Raw genomic sequence first — 23,428 nt, forward strand, 5'->3', positions numbered from 1 at the left:
CTCCTATCCCATGAAATGTCCCTCAAAGGCTAACCTGCTTGGATCTTTAAACAACTTTAGGTGTATCCCACGCCTCGTGTTTAACTGAAAATTGGAACTAATCACAGTACTTTTCCTCAAATGGCTGCTTTTGCACAGTTCTAGAAAACTCCATTAAAAAACATACTTAGAAAAGGATGGTCCCTGTCAAGCCTTGATCTCTAAAGAGGTTAGTTCCCGGAAATGTGATTCGTTAGGAGTGAACATTCCTCTTCCTGAGACATTAATGTCTTGGCCTGGCATGCTTGACATGGGAAAACAAATGAATGGCTAAGCCAAATTAACTCTTAGAACAGCTCTTCCAGTCCAGTTCTCGTCCCCCTAAAATGAAATCATCATGGAGTCCCAAAAGTAGTATGCTGTCTGTTTCATTGTTAAAAGAACCTTTAATTGCCCCAGTCTACCCCACTCGAATGCAGTGATTATTCCATTTTCCACTTCAGCATGAAAATGTCACAATACATTCTATTAGCTAAAGTACTTTGCCACTGTAGTGTCTTATACTGTAGTTCTGTGCTTGTTAATCGCAAGTAATAACACTGAATGTTCCATTACTTTTAAAGTGACTTTCTTTCTACTTTTGTTGTCAGGAACCTTCCTTGGGCTATTGCAATCTCTATGCCCCTTGTGACCATCATCTATATATTAACCAATGTTGCCTACTATGCAGTTCTGGATATGAATGCTATTCTTGCCAGTGATGCTGTCGCTGTGGTAAGTAGGTTTATCCAAAATCCTAGTTCATGTTATATACAACATCTATAAAATATAGAGAAGGAAAAATCTGATTCCAAACTCCACTATACAGATTACTACATTGCAATCTGTTAGCTGAATCTTTAGTACCCATGTACAAAACCTTTTATGTGAGCATATACACACTCTCCTTTCTCTATGAAAATGCCATTCTAGATCACTAGTAAGTCCCCTCTGCACTTTTTTGATGACCTATTATTACACAACACTTGGTCACGTTGGCCACTTACTCTGTTTGATACATACTACAAAGTATGATATGGAATTTATAACAGGCCTTTAGTGTTTCAAGGCGCGACAAGGCAAGGGAGGGGGAACAGAGGGAAGATGGAGACAATGATCCTACTAGGCCAAGTGACATTAAGATTGCGCAAGTGCAGCGGAAGGGGAAAAAAAAGTGCAGGGCATGGGGGCAGTGCAGTACATGGGATCGACAGTAAAAGAATAAATAAAGGTCCCGAGATCATAGGGTGGCCAGGTGACCAGTGCAGTTTCAATTTCAGCGAGGAGTTCAGCAGGGGAGGGGAGGAGAGAAAGCCGAAGCAAAGAAGGTTTTGAGGTGCTTCCGGAACCGGAGATGTTACTCCTTAAGTTTCAGGGAAGCAGGGAGACCGTTCCAGAGGGAGGCCCCAGCGAAGAAAGAGATCTACCCACAACTCATTGCTTGTAGAAGCGACTGACTGAGGGAGTTGGAGGCAGATGAGCAAAGAGCTCGAGAAGGAAGGTATTTAGGAAGAGGGGGTTGAAGGTGTTGAGGCCCCAGACCCCAGAAGGCCTTGTGGACAATGCAGAGAGTTTTCAACCTAATCCTTGCAGTCACTGGGAGCCAGTGCAGAGATTTTAGTCCAGGAGAGATACGATCCCTGGGCTTGGGGCCAAGAACAAGTCTTGCAGTCCTGTTTTGGATGAGTTGCAGAGGGCGGAGAGTAGAAGCAGGCAGATTTACCAAGAGGCTGTTGCAGTAGTCCAGCCTAGAGAGAACTAGAGCTCTGGAGACAGTGGGCTTCTGGGGGAAGGAGACGAAAGGAAGAATACCTCAGAGGAAGTGCGGCTGCTAGTGACTTCTTAGAGACGTCAGATGTGAGGAGAGAAGGACAGTGTGGAGTCTAAGATGACCTCAAGGTTTTCAGCCTCACAGGTGGGAGCAGGTAGAGGGCCAAGAGAGGCCTGTCAGAGAGTAACATGAAAGGAGGGAGAAGGTGTGCCAATGAGGAAAATCTCAGGCTTACTGGCAGAGATCATTGGCGGCACACCACTGCTGGATAGCAGTCAGTCAGAGATGAGAGAGGGAGAAGAAGTGGCAGGAGGGAGCCTGAAAATGAGTTGGGTGTCATCCGCATAGCACTGAAAGTTGGGGCAGAGAGCAGCAATGAGGTGCGCAAGAAGTGCCAGGTATTGGTTGAACAGCCAGGGAGAGAGGTTAGACCACTGGGGAACACCACAGGTAGAGCTAGAGGAGAGGAAGGACCCAAGTTGGACCTGGAAGGGTCGATCAGAGAGGAAAGAGTTCAGCCAAGCCAGGGCCTGATCGGTGATACCCAGGTTATCACGGAGACGGTTGAGCAGGATGGCATGGTTGACCATGTCAAAGGCAGAAGATGGGTCAAGTAAAATGATGACACAGGGGGTGTTGAAATCGAGGTTGGAGAGAAGGTCTTCGCGGATGTGCAGGAGAGCATTTTCCGTGCTTCTGGCAGCTCTGAAGTCAGACTGATTGTCATGGAGACAACCAACAGATTCAGTGTGAAGATTAAGCTGGGAGATGGCCAGCTTTTCCAGGAGTTTGCCAAGGAAAGTAATGATGAAGATTGGGCGATAGTTGGCCGGGCATGATGGGTCGGCAGAGGGTTTCTTAAGAAGAGGGTGCATAAGGGAGTGCTTCGAGGGGAAGGAAAGACCCCAGTGGCGAAGGAATGGTTGCAGAAGTCGGCCAGAGCAGGGGCCAAGGTGTCAATGTGTTCCTTGATGGTTTTGGAGGAACAGGGGTGAACCTGTTTTGATGAGACTCATAGATCAGACTTGTCTAGAAACCTCATGTGGGGAGAACAGGGGGAAGGCAGAGAAGGAAGGAGGAGAGGTGGCCTGGGAGGGGACAGGAGAGGTAGAGACTGCAGCAGGATTGGCCAGCTCCTTGCAGATTTTAAAGAGTTCGGCTGAGTTGTTAGATGCCGCAGAGACGCAGTCTTGGATGTGGGCTCTCTTCTTGGTGCAGACAGAGAGCCGGCATTGCCTTTGGAGCAGGCGGCAGGCCAGTTTTTCAGAGGATGTACAAGAAGCGTGCTATTTCCTTTCAGCCACCCTGCACTTGCGTTTAAGGGTGGCAAGGTCTGAGTCGTACCAGGAGTTGCACTTGGCGTTGGGCTTCAAGTGGATCCTCATGACAGGGACGAGAACATCAAGAGTATCGGAGATAGCAGAGTGGAGTATGGAGAGGGCTCAGGCAGGGTATGTATTGTAAGGTTAAATAAATATTGTCCAGGAATGCTGGTGTCATTTTAGTTAAGGTTATATGTCACTTCATATAGAAAAGTGATAAAACATTTAAATGTAACTTCTGATTCTGACTTTGAGCCGAATTGTTCAACAAATCGGATTGCCACAACCGGATACACATGCCACATTTGATGAACTTAGATGGCTTTTGTCATGAGAATAAACCAATGCTAGAAAATGTCTTTTTTTTGCATTTGGTTTTCCTTGAACCCCCAAAGATTTGCTTTCGGGGGAAATCTATTGAAATAGTCTGCTTCAATTTTCAACATGCATCTAGCCCTTAGCTCAAACTAGTGCACTCTGCAAATGTTTAGAAAATTTCATCAGACAAACTCTAGGTTGGACTTTCAAACTCTCAAAAATAGTTGTTATTCGAACTTGGGCAGAGGGTCTTGAGGGCAAAAGGATGCGCAAGTCTGTTGTTTGAGTATGCATAGACTTTAACACAGACTATCATCAATATACATATGCCCAAAGAATATGCTCTTAAAAGTAAACTATACACACTGACAATATGCTATGTATCTGAGGAAGCATGCACAATATTCCTGGAACGACTATACATACAACCCGCTCTCCCCCCACCCCCCCAGACATGCATGCTCGCATGTGGATTGTGGCTTCAGTCAAACTTCTTTATTTAGCCACTGAGCTGCTCGTTGACTAGCCATATCCTACTTGGGGTAGAGGGGCACTTTATCCCATATATTAGAGTTGGCAATATCAACTATAGTTATGGTTAAGTTGGATTCCCTGTGTGGAAACCCAAATCGATCACCAAGCAGTTCAATAAGCAACCTCGGATAGTAAAGGTAGAGACATGATGTATTTCCATACAATTGTGCAGAAATGAACAGGGAAACTGCATTAGTATTCCCAGGCCACAAATGTGGCCCCTCAACCCAGAAAACTCTAGGACTGTAGGGCTTTGGACAATGAGCCTTATACAGTAGAGTCAGTATGATGCTTTTAGTTGGTTACATTAACAAATAACCCTTTAATGGTGCATCCTCCAATGTTGATAGCTTTAGAGCACCATTTAAGACCTATACTTTCTGCATGGGCTAAACATCTATCTGCAAGCCACTTGGGTTTAGTATATGGTAGTGCGTTTGGTCAGTTAAAGTGAACAATATCCTGGGTCGTGGGTGGGTAATAAACCTGAGATTTGTTAGTCAGTGAAGCATCCTGTGCACTTTACTTAGCCAAGCTCCATGTCGCATGCGTCTTTAAGTAGTATCTTCTTAAGATTTACATTTCACTTACATGTTCCCGGTTTACCTGGTCCCTTGCGCCAGTTGGAGTCTATCATTGTGGTGCGATGGGAGAGCAAATGCCAGAAAGTTTCTAAATTGGTGTGCATAGCTCGATTTCAACCCATATCTCCTCTAAAAAATGGAAAGAAGCAATTTAAAAATAAAGTGGGATCATGGCAAACCCTAACAGCCCATACTCGAAGTTCTGCCGCCATACTGAGTTCCTGTTTGAGGGTACAGGACCAGAGTATTTAGGTGCATAGCAAAAAATTGTTTTGAATTAGAGTGGGTGAGTATATGAACACCTGGCCATGCCCCCCACCCTGGGGGCCATTCCTAGTCTCACCCTGCTAGTCCTTTTCTACAGACAGAAGGAAGCTTGGGTGTTGTGCACCTTTTTTCTAACCCAGTGTCCCTCCCCCTTTCTAATGGACTCCTTCATCCCAAAGATGTCCATCTCCCAGCTCCACCTGCTCTTCAATAGGGGCGCAGTGTGACTCCCATTCTGTTCTACCCAATGCCGCTATATCCCACGCACCGAGCAAGGCGCTGGGGACAGAATATATAGAGGCGCTGTACCCCATGACCTCAGTTCATTTTTTTGTGCACTCTGCTCGCTACGAGGAACGCTGCTTGTGGCGATGTATTCACTTTTACGTAAACTCTTGCTTCATCTCTCAAATTTGTCGTGATGTCGCATCAGACAAGGTCTTTGGGGTTCAAACCTTTGTGGGATTGCAGTTGGCAAATGTCTGTCAGACCTGCAACCGCATATGCCTTTACTTCCTTGGTGAAGGACTGTGCGTCATGCCGTCAGATCCCCAGAGGCACGCTTGAGAACATGAAGAAGCTGTTCATCGTTCTCCACAAGGAGAGAAGGGATAAGCAGACCCGCCAGAGTTCTCCGGTCACAGAATAAGGTCCCGTGGAGCAGGCTACCTGTCTGGAAGGACAAAAAGAAGCACTGCAAGAGGTGGGGGGTCACCTGCTGATTCTTTCCGGCGTCACTAATTTTAGCCCTGGAAGAAGGAGCCATCACTCAAAGGAAGCCCAGGAGGAAGAGGTCCTGCAGGTACCTTTTCTGATGAAATTCTCTTCACCACAGGAATGGGAGTCTTTCCGTTTGAAGATACTCAATATCTTCACCAAGACACCGGTAGCTGCGGCACCATGCTGCTTCGGCCCCTGGTGCCGATACTTCTGGCTTCAGCCGAGCCTACGGATGCCACCAGGCTTGGAGGAGCCGGCAGGACTGTAGGGCAATGTGCTAAGATCACGAGAAAGTGGTGCACCGTTGCGTCTTCGGCATCTGTCCAGCTGCTTATGGTCCAGGTCCAATGGTGCTCCCAGTAAAGAAATAGGTCACATTGGGAGGTTGTTAATGACTGAGGGTGATGTCACTTTTGGTCTGGAGCCCTTCCACCTCAGGGAGGTGAGAGACTTCCCAGGCAAGTTTTATGGAGAACAGGGTAACTTGGTGGATCTGGCAGCCAACTTGCAGGAGGCAAGTGAGTGACCTGGACACCTTGCCAGAGGTCGACATGGTGCCTACTGCCACCCCTGGCAAATCACATGTGGCTTTTCAGTGCCTGATGGCAAAGGTAGTTGGCTCTCTTGGCCTGTCACACCCCGCAAGGCCTACGGTGCAGTGTGACCTGTGCAACATTTTGGACGAGGGTCCTAAGGAGACCTTGCTGCCTTTCAATTAAGCATTAGAGGGGTCCGTGGTGAAGCTGTGGGCCAAACCGGTGTTAGTTAACCGTAGGCCAGACTGTTCAGACCCCTTATTCCTCTCTTCCCACGCTTCTCCAGAGAGTTTGGTGGTTCAGGCTGCTATGGCAAACCTCAAATCCACAACCTTTCTATCTTTGCTCCTGGGTAAGGAGAGCAAAAGGTTGGATGCATGGGGCACAAAGATTATCCGCTGCTCAAGCCTGGGTCTCTGGTACGTCAACACCTTTTGTGCATTGGGCAAATTCTCCTTGGGTCTCTGGTCGGTGTTAACAAAGCCAGTAGAGCACATCCCAGAAGGAGAAAACCAGACCGTTTTTTGGCCTTAATTTGACTGCAAGGAGGCTTCCAGTTCGATTTTGCAGTCTGGTCTGGACATTGCAGACTGCGTCGCTAGGTTGATGGCTACCAGCACTGTGTTGGCGAGATTTTCTTGTGCGCCGATGTCTGGGTTCACCACTGACGTCCAGGAGAAGCTCCTGAACATGCCCTTTGATGGCATGAACTTGTCCGGTGCCAAGGTTGACAAGTTGTTGCAAACGTTTCAGGCCTCTAAGGCAACAGCCAAGTAGTTTGGGCTGGCTGGCTGGCTGTTGTGATGAATCCTGCAGCAGAGTCATCACTGAACCCTAGCCAAAGGTCTCCTCCCATGTGACCGGGGGACGGAAGCCGCTACCCGATCATGACCCTGAGGGTGGGTCACACGGGAGGAGATAGCTGTCGGGGGCGATTGGTGACTGCACCGGGAGAAAAGCTTTATAATTCTCTTTATTGTAAAGAAGATCCTTTAATTCTGGAATTGTTCATGGCTTGCTGCTATTATTTTAAACTCTGATTGCAAAACTCTATACCCCACTTTATTTAAACAAAACCCTATTCAGTCTCCATGTGTGTATATATAATGAACCTAGAACATATGAAACATCTGTTGGTGATTATATTTTAAACACAACTGTTAAACAATGTGATTCATAATCAGTTATCACTTATTGGAACTCCAAGTCACAGAATGCCCCAAGTACTGTGACGAGGAAGAGCCACAAGGGAGTTCATGTGGAGGAATTGTGACTCTTAAAGTAATTCGCAGTCTAGTTGTCATCAACCTTGTCAGTTATGCTCGACATTTAAATCCCCAGATCACCTATGGCAAGGAGAACACCAGGAATGAAGAAGTGAATGAAGTGGAGAGAAGAAAGGCTGCAGGGTGCACCGAGCAGGGAGCATGACCAGAGGCACAGGAAAACCTATGGAAGGCCATGGGGCGAATGAAAAAGACGCTCACCAGAAGAGGGTTGGCGGCATGTGGGACTGGAGGAGAGGAACTCTGGTATAGAGAGAGTAGACAGTGTGCAGCAGGGCTGGAAGAGGAGACTTTGTCCTACAGCTGGGTGGCAAAGGACAGAGAGCGGATGCGGACAGCTACAGAGAGACTGCTCAGGAAAGGGTGCAGGCCCCTCGCGAGCACATCTCAGCAGCTGTATGGTGAAACCAGTGAGTCATCCTAGCATCTGAGAGTGCCCCAGGACGTATGAATATGGTCAAAAGCACTCAAAGTACCTTTGAATGCCGAACAATTATAATTAAAAGAAAAGAACATGGTGCAATTCTCCTGATATGAGATGTCAGTTGGGGGATACCTGGAACCAACGTTGCCAAGAGCCAAACAAGATTGGATGAGGAATAAAGAGGCAACATTTATACAATTCTCCTGACATGAGATGTCAGTTGGGGGAAATCTGGAACAAGCATTGCCAAGAGTCGAGAAAGATTGAAAGAAGTTGACAGTTTGAACAAGCCCATTTATATGAGATGTCAGTATGGGGGAGATTGGCACATGTAACTACTGAAGTCAGCAAAAATGTGCCATTGGAAAAAGCTCTATTGTGTGATGCCTAAGGAGAAAGTGAATGTTGCAGAGAAGGCTTATAAGGGTATCGGGTATTGAAACCTTTTTAGAAGCAGATACCTGGCTGGAGAGTACACCAGGGGGATCTATTTGAGCCAAGAGGGGGATATTCTTGGCAGGAGAGTAAACTAGGATTTTAAGAGTTCTCAGTTGGAGTTGAGAAGTTCCCTGGCAGGAGAGTGTACCGGAAAACTCACTTTAGATTGGTGTATTGAAAAGAGACTTGGTCATATGAAGTTCTTGGTCCTATTGAATATTTTGTCTCTCAGAAGCTTTAAAAAGACTTACTTAAATCACTGTTATGATAAAGACAATTGTTTTGCCATCCTGAAAAGTAATAAAAATGACTAATGGTGAGGGACCATTTGGTTGACACCTTCTGTGGTAATACCTCCCAACCTTGTGGTGTGTGTGTGTGTTGGTAAGAACTCGAGATCTTGATTGTAGGAGCCACGTATTAACTTTTGGTCGCACCAATGTAAGCGTCTACGGAGACATGAAGGCCCTCAACCCCTATATACAGGTGGGATTGAGCCCATGATTTACCACTAACCTGCATTATGCTTCTATTTGCGCAAGTGAGCAAGGGTAAGAGACCACCTGATAATAAAATACCATTCAAGTTTTCATACCCCCCTAGCCACCTACACATGTCCAGTTAGCTTTTTTTCTCCCAAAATGCTTTCTGCAGGATTTTCCTGTCACTGTCTCTGATTTCACTCCTCCTTCCCCATCATTAAGAACATTAACTCTTTGTGTCCGCCTCTCATTTCTGACCCCTCCCACTGTGCAGCAACAGCATCTGAGGGGCAGGGGTTCTCATCCATTTGCCTCTTATGCCCACAGGGGTACAGGCCAGTCATCCTCGGGCAGGCAAGGACATCATCCCTAGAGGGGTAGGTGTCGCTGTGTTCCTAGAGGAGGTGCTTTTTCCTAGTTGCCCTCTGCAACCCCAAGCGCGAAGCCTCTGTCAAGAACTTCTGCCATTCATCCCCTGTGTGGGGCAGGATTTCCCAGTGTGGAGAGACGGAGAAATACCATTTTGGACGCCTGGGCACTTTGCAGATCGTACCGCAGAGATGCTTCCTCCCGCTTGGATTTCACTCTCCAGACCGAATGCCCCCCCACCCTTCCCCAAACCCCTCCTTGCCACCAACCCTTGCCAATGGAACCTCCCCGGCTGCAGGAGATCCATTGTTGCAGGCAAAAGAGGCCATAGAGATGGTACCCTGCTTGGAAGGAGGCAGGGGTTGGTACTCCACTTACTTTCTGGTTCCGAAGGACGGAGGTCTGAGACCCATCATAGATCTGCAGCTTTTGTACTTGTAGTTGCACAAGGACAAGTTCAAAATGGTCACTCTAGCTCAGATCCTTCAGGCCCTGGACCTGAACAACTGGCTAGTTGCCCTAGATCTCGGGAATGCTTACTTCCTGTGATTCTCGTTGATTAGCACATGAAAGTATCAGCTATTCAAGATGGGGGAAATTGTCATTACAAGGCCTTCCTTTCGGTCTTTCTTCAGCACCCAGGGTTTTCATTAAGTTGCTAGCTATTCTACCGTCTGTACATCTGTACTAGACGTGCAGTCTATTGTACAGCTTGGGCTTTTCCCTGATCTACAAGAAGTTACAGGTTTCGCTGTCCTAATCCCTCCAGTTCATCAGGGCGGTCTTGGACACTCATCTAGGTTGGGGTTTCACACCCGAGAACAGTGTGGTGTACAGCTTCAAGATGGTCTAGGTTTTCCATCTTTGGCTTTTCTGCGCTTGCTGGGTCTCATGGTATCATGTACCTCAGTGGTACCCAAGCCCCATCTGGATATGATGTTGCTACAGTGGCCCCTCATCTCCCAATGGTCTGTTTCAGGGACGGACATTAGATCTTCGAGGGGAATTGGGTCCTCCGACGTATTCCATATCTATGACAGGTAATCACCACAGCTGTGCTGCTTCGGAAACTTTTTTCTGCGTCCTGCGTCGATGACGTCGATGCGCCGTCGTCGAGGACCTCCTCTGACGTCATCCGATGTGATAAGTAGGACGCACAACGCCCGTAGCTTCAGTTCCGTTTTTTCCGCGAACGTGTTGCTTCGTGAATCTCGGTTACGCCTCGACTTTTTGGAGTTCTGTTCTTCTCGGTTCTTCGAACCTGTTCATTTTTGTGAGAAAATCCTTTGTGTGAAGATGTCTTCTACTTCGTCTTCGACCCCGCGTCCGGGCTTCAAGAAGTGTGGGGAGTGTGGGTCCAAGATGTCGGTGACGGACTCGCACGACGCCTGCCTCTGGTGCCTCGGGGAGGCCCACGACACGGATGACTGTATCGACTGCCAGTCGCTCACGTCCAAAGCCTTACGTGAACGTAAGAAGTTGTTGTCAGTAGGTCGGGTGTCCAAGCCCCAGAAGTCGAAGTCTGCGGGGCTTTCGACAGATGATTCGAGAGGTGACTCTCCGCGTCATCGTCAGAAGTCTCGTGGGTCTCCTTCTAGAAGTCGGTCTTGCCACTCCTCGGCCTCTTCGAGGCATTCTCGGAAGCGGCGACAGCGGTCGTCTTCCAGGTCCTCTTCTGAGGACTCTCCCCGGCACGTCGCTTAACCCACCAGCCGTGCGACGCCAGAGGAATGGGCTTCCTTCGGGAAGAAAATGCTGGCGATTCTCGAGTCGCAGGGTACTAAGCCGTCCGCGCCCCCGATTGGGGTCGGCCGTGAGAGGTCGAGAGACACCGCTCGCAAGAGTGGTCGGCACGAGTCACGGGAGAGGTCCCGCTCGGACAAGGGGACTCGTTCTCGACGTACCCGTTCCAGGTCCCGGTCCTCGACGCATGCGAGACCGTGTGCACCTGTGATGTCTTCGAGGAAGACATCGACGTCTGAGGTGTCGAGGGCGTCGACAGGCTTTCTCGAGGCTCCGGCTCCGAGGAAGCCGTCGAAGCTCAGGTCGTCGAGGGACACGCTCGGAGCTCCGGCTTCGAGGACTGTGTCGACGTCGTCGATGCTGGCGGCGCTGCATCTGACGTCAACGCCGATTTAATCGACGCCGATCCTCTCGGCGCAGATGCCTGTTCTCGACGCCGGCGCCGATTCACTCGACGCCGGGGTGTCGGAGGTACCCCGTGGCACGGGGGAACCCCCTAGGAAGGCTCTGGTTAAGAGCAAGCACTCTCGGGTGCCTTCTTTTCGCCACCTGGAATATATTCCGGAGGTGGATGAGGATTCTGATGGCCTGGTTCCTAGTCAGGTTCCAGATGAAATGGTCTCGGGCCATAGTCAGTTTGACGATTTGAGACAGTCACTGCATGATGCCAGTGGACTGGACACCTCTCCGGAGGTGGAGTTTTGTAGGCCTGAGCCTGGCTCTCATGCCGATTCCTCGTACCGGCGCCTTATGGCTAGAGTTTCCGAGCACTTGGGATGGTCTGCTCCCCCAGGGGAGTTTTGCAGGATGATCTCACGGACATCCTTGATGTTGGTCCCCCAACTGACCCGGTACTGCAGTTTCATATGGCTCTACAGAGAAGGGTGGCGGCGGCTTGGACTGCTCCGGATAATCTCCCGGCGGTGAGCAGGTCCTTGTCGCGAAAATACCGTCCAGCCAGTAGCGACCCCTGCTACTTGACCAGGCACCCCACTCCGGAGAGTTTGGTGGTGCAGGCGGCTACGGCCCCGGCAAAGCAGGCGTCGTACCCTACCATCCCTCCTGATAGGGACGACAAACGTTTTGATGGCTGGGCGAAGAAAGTGTTTTCTTCTGGGGGTATGGTGCTTCAGGCGGCCAACTCCATTTGTGCCTTGTCTCGTTTCACACACACTCTGTGGAACTGTGTTGCGTTAGCGGCTGAACATATTCCCGAAGGGGACGAACGGGATGGTTTCCTTGCTATGGTCCAGGATGGTAAGGACGCCATGTGTGAGTCCGTTCAGTCGGGTTTGGACATGGCTGAATGCGTCAGCAGGTCCATGGCGGCGAGCACCGTGATACGCAGGTTTGCGTGGTTGCGGAAGTCGGGGTTTGCTCCTGATGTGCAGTCCCGGCTCCTCAACATGCCCTTTGACGGTGAACACCTTTTTGGCAGCAAGGCTGACGAGAGCCTTGAGAGGTTGCAGACCTCCAAAGCTGCAGTGAAGTCGTTGGGCGCTGCAGTTCGCCAACCTCCGCCTTTTCGTCCTAGGGGACAGCAATGGAGGGGTGGTTCCTTTCGCTATTACTCGTCCTTCAGTAAAGCGAGAGGAGCTGGCAGTCAAAGAGGCCAACGCAGGGGTACCAGAGGTGGACCACAGGGTACCCGTGGTGCCAAGGCCGCTCGGGCAGTTGCCTCTTTGCCCTCAGGTAACGACGCAGCCGCTACCTCTCAGTCATGAGGGCATGTCCCATGGTTCGCCGGTTGGGGGAAGGCTGGCGCAGCATCTTGTAGAGTGGCGTGCCATTACTTCAGATGTGTGGGTTCTGGAGATCATAACCCACGGCTACTGTCTTCCCTTTCGGCAGAAGCCTCACGGCAATCCACCGGGGAACCTCTTTGCAGAGTCCGGATCCGCTCCTTGCGCAGGAAATTCAAGCCCTGCTGGAGAAAGGTGCCATAGAACTGGTGCCTGTAGCGGAGAGGAACAAGGGATGGTATTCCCCTTATTTTTTGATTTCGAAGAAAGACGGTGGATTGAGACCCATCATGGACTTGCGCAGTTTGAACAAACTCCTCAGGAAGGACAAGTTCAAGAAGGTTACTCTAAAGTCCTCCAGGCCCTTCAGCTTCAGGACTGGTTGGTGTCTCTCGACCTCAAGGATGCTTACTTCCATGTGCCGATCCATCCCAAGCACAAGAAGTACCTGAGGTTCGCGGTTGGCGACTCGCACTTTCAGTTTCGGGTCCTGCCGTTAGGATAGACCTCCGCCCCGAGGGTTTTCACCAAGCTCATGGTGGTGGTGGCAGCGCATCTCAGGCAAGGGGGGATTCACGTCTACCCCTACCTGGACGATTGGTTGATCAGGGGGAGCTCTCCCAAGCAAGTCCTGGATCATCTGTCCGTCACCTGCCACTCCCTTCACAGGCTGGGCTTCTCCCTCAATTTAAAGAAGTCCTATTTGACGCCAACACAGCGGCTCCAGTACATCGGAGCAGTGCTCGACACTTCCCTGGGGCAGTGTTTTCCTCCCCAGGTGAGGGCGCTTCACATTCAGCAGATGGTGCACGAGTTTCAGCATGCCCAGACGCTCCCAGTGTTCGAGTTCTTGAGGTTGCTCGGCCTCATGGCATCCTGCATTCTTCTGGTGCCAGAGGCTCGCTTACGGATGAGATCTTTGCAGTGGGCACTCAAGACGCAATGGTCGCAGTACTCCGACAGGATGTCGGACCCGGTTCAGGTGCCGCCCTCGGTCGCCCGGGACCTTCTGTGGTGGGCCGTCGAAGGCAACTTGATGAAGGGGGCTCCATTTTGGCTTCCCTGGCCGGAGGTGACGATCGTGACGGATGCATCCCTCACGGGATGGGGAGCTCATGCCAACGGGCTGACAGTCAGCGGTCGTTGGTCTCCGTCGGAGTCCAGACTCCATATCAATCTGTTGGAGCTGAGGGCCGTCAGGCTAGCCCTGAAGGCTTTTCTGCCGACTGTGCGAGGAAAGAGTGTCCTGATCCTGACGGACAACACAGTGGCCATGCACTACCTCAACAAAAAGGGGGGGGGGCAGGGTCACTTCCTCTGTGCAGGGAGGCAATGCAGCTCGAGTTCTGGGCCATCCAGCAGGAAGTTTCGATCTCGGCAGTTCATCTGGCCGGAGACGAAAACGTGACGGCGGATGCTCTGAGCAGGCAGAGCACGATCTCTCACGAGTGGGAGTTGGCTCAGGAGATTCTCCTGGAGATCTTCGCCCTTTGGGGGACCCCTCATGTGGATCTCTTCGCCTCCAGTGTCAACCGGAAGTGTGAAAGGTTTTGCTCGCGGGAATTTCCTCCAAAAGGCGCCTTAGGAGACGCGTTCGTGGTGGAGTGGTCATTCCCGCTGCTGTACGCGTTTCCTCCAGTCCCCGTCATCCCGCAAGTGCTGCGGAGGTTACGGAAGTTCGGTTCCCGGATGATCCTCATTGCCCCGGCGTGGGCTCGGACGACGTGGTACCCGGACCTTCTCGACTTGTCCATCTGCCCTCCACGTCATCTTCCCTACCGAGACGATCTGCTCTCACGGGAGGGGGTCAGGTTCTCCATCCAGAGGTCAGATCCCTCAACCTTCACGCTTGGCTTCTGAAAGGTTGATGTATAAGGATTGGGACCTCCCTGAAGACGTGATGGAGGTGTTGCTTTCGGCCCGAAGGCCAGCAACAAAGTCTCTGTACCGTTGGCGTAAGTTCTGCGACTGGTGCAGAGTTCAGAATGTGGATCCTTTTGCATGTGACATCCCAATGGTTCTGTCCTTTTTATTTTCTTTGGCCCACAGGGGCTTGCAAGTGGGTACCATTAAAGGTTACCTGGCGGCGCTGTCCATCTTTAAGCGCTCGTCTGAAGAGTGTTCTTACTTTAAAATCCCTTTAATTTCACAGTTTCTGAAAGGGCTCACTAATGTGTTCCCTCCGTCACCTTTCCTGGTGCCCGGTTGGGATTTAAACCTTGTTCTCTGAAAACTCTGAAAACTGTGTTTTTAGTTGCGGTTACTTCCGCTCGCAGAGTTACAGGCATTCAGTTAAGCCACCCTTCACTGTATTTCACAAGGACAGGGTTGTCCTTAGAGTTCGTCCTTCTTTTCTTCCGAAGGTAGTGACGGAATTTCATTTGGCCCAGAAGGTTGTTCTTCCGGCATTCTATCCTCCTCCGCATCCTGGTAAGGAAGAGGAGAGGCTCCATAGGCTTGATCCTAGGAGAGCTTTAAGCTTTTATGTTTCACGCATGTCCCGGGTCAGAGTGGACGATCAACTCTTTATTGGTTACGCTGGAAAGCGTTTGGGGCAAGCTGTGACGAAACAGACTGTCTCGCTGGATTATGTTGGCCATCTCGGAGTGTTACCGCTTGGCGGGTAAGGACCCACCGGCTGGCTTGCGGGCCCATTCTACCAGGGGTATGGCTGCATCTACTGCCCTGCAGAGGGGTGTTCCTATTCGCAACATCTGTGATGCAGCCACCTGGGCTTCAGTACATACATTTGTACATCACTATTCCCTCGATTCCATCCGAGGATAGGATCTGGCCTTTGGCAAGGCGGTCCTTTGCTCTGCTATTTGATTGGCTATTCTAAATTTTGATTCTAAATTCTTTCCCTCCTCCTTGCTCTTGTACTGCTTTGGGAGTCTGTCAAAGATATGGAATACGTCGGAGGACCCAATCCCCTCGAAGAACAAGTTACTTTCTTACCTGGTAACGTTCTTTCGATGGGATGGTCCGACGACGTATTCCATATCGCTCCCGCCCTGCCTTCCCCGCTGCAGAATTTCTTTTGCGATTGCAGCTTACGTTCCGCAAGGCTTTGTGTCTGACTGGCAGTTGACTAATGTCACACGTTCTGGGGGAAAAAAACTACAACTGAGGCTACGGGCGTCGTGCGTCCTACTTATCACATCGGATGACGTCGGACGTCGGAGGAGGTCCTCAACGACGGCGCATCGACGTCATCGACGCAGGACGCAGACGCAGACAAAAGTTTTCGAAGCAGCACAGCTGTGGTGATTACATGTCATAGATATGGAATACGTCGTCGGACCATCCCATCGAAAGAACGTTACCAGGTAAGAAAGTAACTTGTTCTTTCTTGTCCCTGGGTGAATCTGCTCACCCGGATAGTGTTTGATTTATGCCGAGAAATTTTTAAAAAAATGTTTTTACATGATGACACTATTGTGCCCATTCTTTTTTACAGTGAGGTACAATTATTTGTATGAAATGTAGCCTCTGTGAATCAGGCCCTAGGTATTTACAGTGTGAGGCTAAAAAGCAGCATCCCTGAGAGGATGAATACCCCGTAATTTTAGTGCTACAAGAACAAATGAGACCTAATTAATTCCTTTAAAAAAATGTCTCTGGGACCTCCAGGTGAGATTACAGTTAAAGTTGATGAGAAGCGAGTAGCAGTTTCGATACTGCTCAACCGCTTTCCAACATTTGACAGTGGACCATTAGGTGCCATTAGAAATGGATTGACTACCTCATTGTTTTAAGACCTGTGAGTCAAACCACTGACTTAACGGTTTGTTCCTGGCATTGACCATATATGATGATTATTGGCATTGGTGTGTTCTTCACAGAGCCCACAAAAGCATGGGGAATAAATGGGATCCAGTTTTGGCTACGTAGAGGTCTTCCAAACATCCTTTTATGTGTTTGTGTGTGATGCCGAGGAAGTTGGATGGCCACCAATTGTTTGAATTTTGCATGGCCAATAATTGGTAACCCCAGCCCTGCGGATATATACATCTGGGTGGCCTTTGAGGCCATTCCTTGCTTGATTATGGACATGATCCTGGTGAGCTGAGAGAACAATAAGGCATGCTGCGGGCTTAGACTTGATGCTTTGCTGCTGACTTCTGTGCTGCTCCAGTCAAATCACTGCCTCTTCAACCAGGAGAAGCCTTCTTATGATGATTCCCAGCCCTGAATCCTTGGGCACAGTCAACCGTCATCCACAGCTTGGTAGGGCTCCCCTGAATCTGCTGGAACAGAGTGCTGCTCACCCTGACAGAGAGGGCTCCAGTTGAGGACATTCTAAAACATTTACTGTGGAAAAACGGGTAATGTTAAATTTTCCAAACTGAGCCAAAACTTAAACACGTTTACCCTGAAACACTGCGCATTACATGCTTCCTACTTCCCAATAATAAATGGAAAGGACATTTATTTTCTGGCCAAACCTGCAAATCGTTCATTCTAAGCACTTTTCTTGGCACACTTAATATTACTTAATGTCTTAAAGAGTTTCATATCAAATCATAAGCTGCACGTGTTCCTAACTGTCCAAAAATGTTCTTCAAATGCACAGCATTTGGTGCACCGACTTGGACATTATGTACAGTAAGCACTAGTTCAGGCCTTAATGTGCCAAAACATAAACCACATACCTATAAACTATGTATTCATTGTCTTTAACTCTCAATTCTATGCTCAAGCAAATGTTGATCCAACTTCTAAAATATTCCCATTTAGTACTTTGTTGGAAGTGCTTCTATTTGCTTAATATGCCCAAAAGGGTGAACATATGAAATATGTACCTCGTAACTCTGCAATCTGTTTCAGGATCTTCAGCTATAGGCTAAAAAGTTCCATAGGCTTTGGGGGCCCATTCCTCATGTTAAGAATGTCTGTGTAAGTGCTTAATGTTATTTATTTTGACTAAAAGTGCCAAAACATAAACAATGTGCTTAAAAACTTTGCACAGTTCATGTTTCCAACTGACAAAATATATCCTTCAAATCCTTTGTCATTTGTTGTCCCAACTACCAAGTATTCACGTTAGCTATTTTGTTGGTATTGCTTAATGTTTCTTTTTTGTGCCTGAAAGGGGCACAACAAACTTTATATTTAATACCTTTGCTATTTTGGTTTCCAACTCCCCAACCCTATGCTTAAAATTCCAAAGACGTTGGTCTTCACGTTAAACACATACGTAAGTGCTCAATGTTGCTTAATGTGCCTGGAAGTGCCAACATGGATACTGTGCATGCGATTTACTTGGAGCCCCTGCTTCAAGCAATAAGGGAGGAGAAGAAAATACAGGGCATTCCCTTTGCAGGGGAACAGTACAAGGTGTCCGCATATATCTCCTGCCTGGGCCCCTGATAACACCCTCCACCCTAAAATCGAGACTATTTTAAATCCCAGTGCCAACTGCCCTTTTTTGGGGGGAGCCGAGGTGCTGTACATCTGCGTGTAACCCCTCCATTTAAGGCGCCCTTAATCCTGTCCCAATAGTTGGGTCTCCTGTAGCGCCAAGACCACTGGCCCCATTGCCTTCGTGAATTTTTCAAGCTTTTTCCTCTTGAGGGAGGTGTTAAGCCCCCTCACATTATGCGTCATGCATTTGTACCCGTCCTATCCCTTTCATGCCCTCCTTTGCCCCTTTATTTTCCACTTCCTTCTCACCCTGCCATGCGCCCCCTTGTCTCTTCCTTCTTGGTTGCGCCCCACTGCCCTTTACCCTGCCCTACGCTCTCGCATTCTCTGCCCATCACTGTCACCCTGCTGCCTACTCCTCCCCTCTCCCCTCTCTGGTCCCTACTCATTCCCTGCCCCAACTTTAGAATGAGCATTACCCTCCCTCCCCGTCCCCCCTACCTCTTCTCCCCAGGTGCTTCCACCCTCTCTTGTTCCACAATGTTTTATACTCCCTGTTCCCCTGCCCCGTGAGTATTATGCAAGTGTCCACCACCCCCTACTTTCATTCTTAAGGACGAGTGGGATCTTCCCTATCCCTCCATGCCTCTCGCCCCCCCCCACCCCTCTTGTGCCCAGACCCCTGAGTGTGGCTTTTCTGCGACGCTCCCCCACCACAGTCCATTCCCAGGGGCAGGCTCTCGCCCTATTCTCTGATCGTGCAGGTACCTCTCTCGCCGGCTCATCCTCCATTTCCATGTCAAGGCTGTTCGCTGCCTCTTGTGGGTTGGAGACCCTTTTCTGCATTACCTCGTGTTCAAACACGAGTACGAATAGGAATGTCCATCTGTACTTTATGCCCCTCTTAGTCAGCTCTCTCAGGATGTGGCCCATGAGTTCCCTTTTGGTCAGCGTGCTACTTGGCAGGTCTTGGAACAGCATTATTTTTTGCCCCTCGTACTTCACTGGTTCCTGCTGCCTGGCCGCCCTGAGCACTGCCTCCTTTTGGCCGTATCGCGTGAAGGCTGCTAGAACATCTCTCAGCCTGGCATTGGGACCCTTGTTGAGCTGCCCCACTCTATGGATCCGGTCCAATTCCACTGAGCCAGGGTTCTGACCCCCCCACCCCGACCCTGCCTTCAAGAGTGCCGGCAAAGGTTTTTTTGTACCTCTTCTCTCAGAACCTTGTCCTGTATCTCTTCCGGCAGTCGCTTTATCCATATTTTCCCTCTCCTTGATCTATTCTCCAGATCCTCCTGTTCCAGGTTCTGCGTCACTGTGTTTAGATGATCTATTGCTTTGCTATTGTCTGTAGTCTTTCTCTACCTCCCGCAGGCCCCTTTTTAGAGTATCTGCACATTCTCCTAGCTGGGCCACCTCCTGCGTCATGTCACCCAGTGCAGAATTTGATTCCTCCTGGAAAGTTTTGGCTAGCGTGGTCTGGAGTCTGAGCATCTATCCTTTTTAAGTCCTGTTTTGTTATGTGTGTTGCCTGCTTCCTCCTCGCAATCCCTCTGTTGCCTTGTCCACTCCTCCTTCGCTTGCTTGGTCTCTCGGTTCTAGCGCCGGCCACATTGTTGTGAGAGTACCTGGGGCATCCCCCAGTGGTGGGGTGCCCTACCCAGATCTGCCTTTCGATTTATTGGACATCAGGGGTCTTATGGTGGGTCCTATGAGCCGAGTCCTGTTTAGGGGACCCGTGTATGGTGTATTGCTCCAGGGTTTCACCTGCGTAGCTGTCCCAGGGCCTTAGTCTTGCTTTTCCCTTTGCTGCTCTCAGAGCCTCCCACTTTCTTCTGCTTGTTGCTGCCCTTCTTGTCTCCCGGGCACGTTGTCCGCGGTTCGTCCCGCTCACGGTGGTCTCTTTTCAGCTCTTATGGCCGTTTCCTGCCTTAACACCAGGGTGTGGAGGTCTTAGGACCCTTCCCACTTCTTCCTACTTACTGGGAGGGGTTAATTCTTCTCTAGGGTCTTTCTTTATGTCCCAGGCTGAACGTGCCGTACTGTCAAGGGATACCTCCTCCCTTCTCCACACTGCGGGGGAGGGGGAGATCTGTTGTCCTGCACCTAATTTGCCTCCTCTTCCCGACCTTCCCCAGTCTCGGCCCTGGGGTCCCCTGCTCCAACGTGGCGATAGGGGGGTTGCCTTGCCTACTGGGCTGCTCCTCCTCTTGTCTTTGGGGCCTGGTCCTGCTGGCAGTTTGGCCCTGCATCTCGTTCGCTCGCTGCCAGTCCTGGGTGTCCTCCCACCAGTGTTGGTTGCTGACTCACTGACCAGGTCTGGCCCCTTCTTACTCCCAGGCCGGGGCCTTCATAATGTTCTCCTTCTCCTCCCCCTTCCTTCCCGACTCCTTACTTGGTTGCTGATTCTTAGCGTCCGCTGCCAGACCTCCTTGGCCGGCTCTTCCGTTAGGTCTGCTTGGTCATGCCTCGTGGCCGCGGGACCTGCCTTTTCTGGTTACTCTGTCAGCTGCACCGTTTCGGAGTGTCTGCGCCCCTCTTCTGGAATGGGGCCACCTTATTGTGCTTTTTCTGCCGGTGGGGGCCTGCTTACCCCGGTCCTTGTCGCTGCACAGGGTTTCGGGCTCTGCGGCTCCTTCTGCCCTTCTACGCACACTGCTCCGTTTTGAGGCCCATCTGGGTCCGCCTCGCTGCCTTTCTCTGGGGTGTTTTCCTACTCTGGAGGGTCCCAGCTCCCTTCACCCTGCTGCTCCTCACGGGGGGGGGGGGGGGCGGCACGGCTGGCTCCTCTTTCCCCAACTGCCTCCTCGCATCTCCCACCGCCTCTTCTCTCCCTGTCACCCTTTCGCCGTGGTTGTTCCAGCTCTGGATCTATTGCCTTCCTCAGACGGCGAGCTGCTCTCCCGTCTTCCCGGTCCTGATCTGCAGCTGCAGTTCTCGCTGTGAGGCGTGGGAGAAATGCCGCCGGTCCTGCTTACGGTCTTGCCTTGGGACGCGGGGCTGGTCTGCTGCGGGCACCCCTTCGGCTGCCTCTGCCTCTCCTGTCTCCGGGGGAGCTGCATAGCTTGTCTCTGGCTTCAATCTTGCCCCCTCTTGTCTCCTGCAATTGTGGGGGTCTTCCGCCACACACTCCCACAGTTTTGGCCCCCGTGGAAGTGGTGGATGCCACGTATGACCGTTCTGGGGAGGAGGAGCAGCCGTTGACACTTCTAATCTGGGTCAGTGGCCATTTTGGAATCATCCCCTATATTTTGCACCACTGGGGCAGGGGGGTAAGAGGCCAATCTCAATGGGAAAGATTCCTTAAGCTTTTACAATGCGTCAGCTGCCTTCTGGGGTTTCCCTCTTATCCCCTTCTCTTGACCTGGGGGAGTAGAAGAGGCCTTTCTTTTCCAGGTCGCATTACTCGCCTGTCGTTCAACCCTCTCTTGAGGGTGTATGTTGGATGGACCTTCACCTGCGCTCTCATACCCTTTCGCTTTGGCCATCTTTTGCTTGGACTGGCTTTTATTGCCAATGAGAGCTTAGTGTCTGCAGCCTGTCCTGAAGGAGTTTAACCCCCTGGGAAACTGCCTGCACCAGCGAGTCCGCTAGGACCCTCTTAAAGCTGAGGGTTAAGTCTTCATCTTCACAGAGGAACTCCTCTAGCTCTTCCAGGGCTTCAAAAACCATCTCACTCCTCTTGGCTCCCCTTATCCTGTGTGCCCTGAGTCCAGGATTCTCCCATGATATAATCAGGCTCTGTGTCCTCCACCCTGTGATGACACTTTTTCTCAGTGACCGACTTATCTCTGTGCAGACTGCTGTAATTATATTTCTGGGACTTGTTGAATCTGCTTAGATCACATGCTGTGCATAGGCTGACATCTAGTGGAAGCTGCAGAGTATTACAGTTTGTTTTTCGAACTCGAAAATGGGTGTCGACATAGGGCGTGCCAGTAATACTATCCCTAGTGTGACGTCCACTGTACCCATGATCCCTCACGCGTGTAGGACCCTCAGATTGTTTTTTTCCGCCATACTGGTCGGAAGCATTGTGCGGAGTTCCCTGGCTTTCAGCCATTTTGCAAAAATGTGTGTGTATGTATATATATATATATATATATATATATATATATGTTTCCCCGTTCTTTCACTCCCACGTCAAGATCCGAAGATCGACGCCGGTCAGAAGAACAAACAACCGTCGAGACTGCATGACGAACTTTGGGCCTCGGAAGGCCTCTGGCCTCGGCCCTGCAAGTAAGGGAGAGTGGGGGGTGGAAACATACTCACACTCAATATTTCCTACATACACTAGCCCGCTGCCTTAAGGTGACTGACATATGGAGAGTACTCCATTTAAATTTTGCCCCAAGAGCAACCGCAAGTACCCTTGGGTTGACGAACACGCCACCTGTAATCTCTGTTTGCCTAGGGACCACCCCGAAGTTAACTGCAGAGCGTGTAGCCTTTTTAAGGCGTAAACACTAAAGGACCGCTCCACTAAAGGTTGGGCCCACCACGCCAGGCAGGTTGAGGCCATGGAAGCGGTGGGTGCCTTCAGTGATGGCAGCGACGCCGCCCTTTCGGACGGCGAGGGCACAGGGGCGTCAAAAGACACCCAAGCGCTAGTCCCCGACCTCAGAGGATTGTCCGGCAGGGCAGTTATGGGGACCACACCTGGCGACACGAGCGCTACCCTTACTACTACACCTAAACACACTAATCCCAACCGGGACTCGACATGCGTGTCGAGTTCTCGCAAAAAGGAGGCACGTAGAGAGCGGTCCACGGAATCGGTGTCCTCTGGGAGTTCCAGGTCGAGATCGCCTCACGACACAAGGCAACCATCCACAGTTGCGAAAAGTGCCTCGCTCCCCAAAGTCACAGAGGTAGGTTTGTCAGATGACGAAACCGACCTCCACCCCCAAGCTGCACGCTTACAGTCGGCTCCGGCAGCCCGTTCGTCTGCCGCCGAAAGTCGACATGCACACTCGAAAGATTCTGAGAGTACCCTACACACCCCCGAATCTCGACGCCAGGCGTCAAGAGGTGCAGAGAAGGTGAAAACATGAGGAAAACACTCTTCTACTCAAGGGGAAAGGGACAAACGGCAGAAAGTCATCATGCTCTACTTCTGCACCTCAGGTACACAAGGACATTCACAGGTCTTCAGATACAGATACATCCAAGACCCCTGTCACTAAAACTAAAGTTATCCCTCCCACTCTAAAGGATATGGGAATAGGAGAGAAGCCTCAACAGGAGGTGGTCATCCCCAGCTCCAGGGAATGGAGCTCTGAAGACATAGACAGGGTGATGAGAAGGATATCTTTTATGGCTGATTTCTACGAAAAAAAACCTGATTATTTTTCTAGTTATCATAGTGCCCCTGACAACTCTGCTCCTTCAGGATCCAGGGACCCCCAGCCTCCTAATAAGAGACCTCTGTTTGACCTCTGCCTGATTTCAGACCCTTACTACATCCAACCTTACCAGCAGTATGGTGAGGATCCAGACACAGA

General features: G+C 50.4%; 1 protein-coding gene across 5 annotated transcripts in view; it reads left to right on the forward strand.

Moving 5' to 3' along the window:
* SLC7A6 (solute carrier family 7 member 6) overlaps positions 1 to 23,428 on the forward strand; it is an 874,508-nt gene that overhangs the window by 420,227 nt on the left and 430,853 nt on the right. For all 5 annotated transcript variants that reach the window (XM_069653635.1, XM_069653642.1, XM_069653626.1 and 2 more), the window contains one exon: positions 630 to 753. In XM_069653635.1, coding sequence (XP_069509736.1) covers positions 630 to 753 — 124 coding nt within the window. The remainder of the gene's footprint in view (positions 1 to 629; positions 754 to 23,428) is intronic.

Source organism: Ambystoma mexicanum, chromosome 1p (genome assembly GCF_040938575.1).
Source record: "Ambystoma mexicanum isolate Mex_15411 chromosome 1p, UKY_AmexF1_1, whole genome shotgun sequence".
NCBI classification, from domain to species: Eukaryota; Metazoa; Chordata; class Amphibia; order Caudata; family Ambystomatidae; genus Ambystoma; species Ambystoma mexicanum.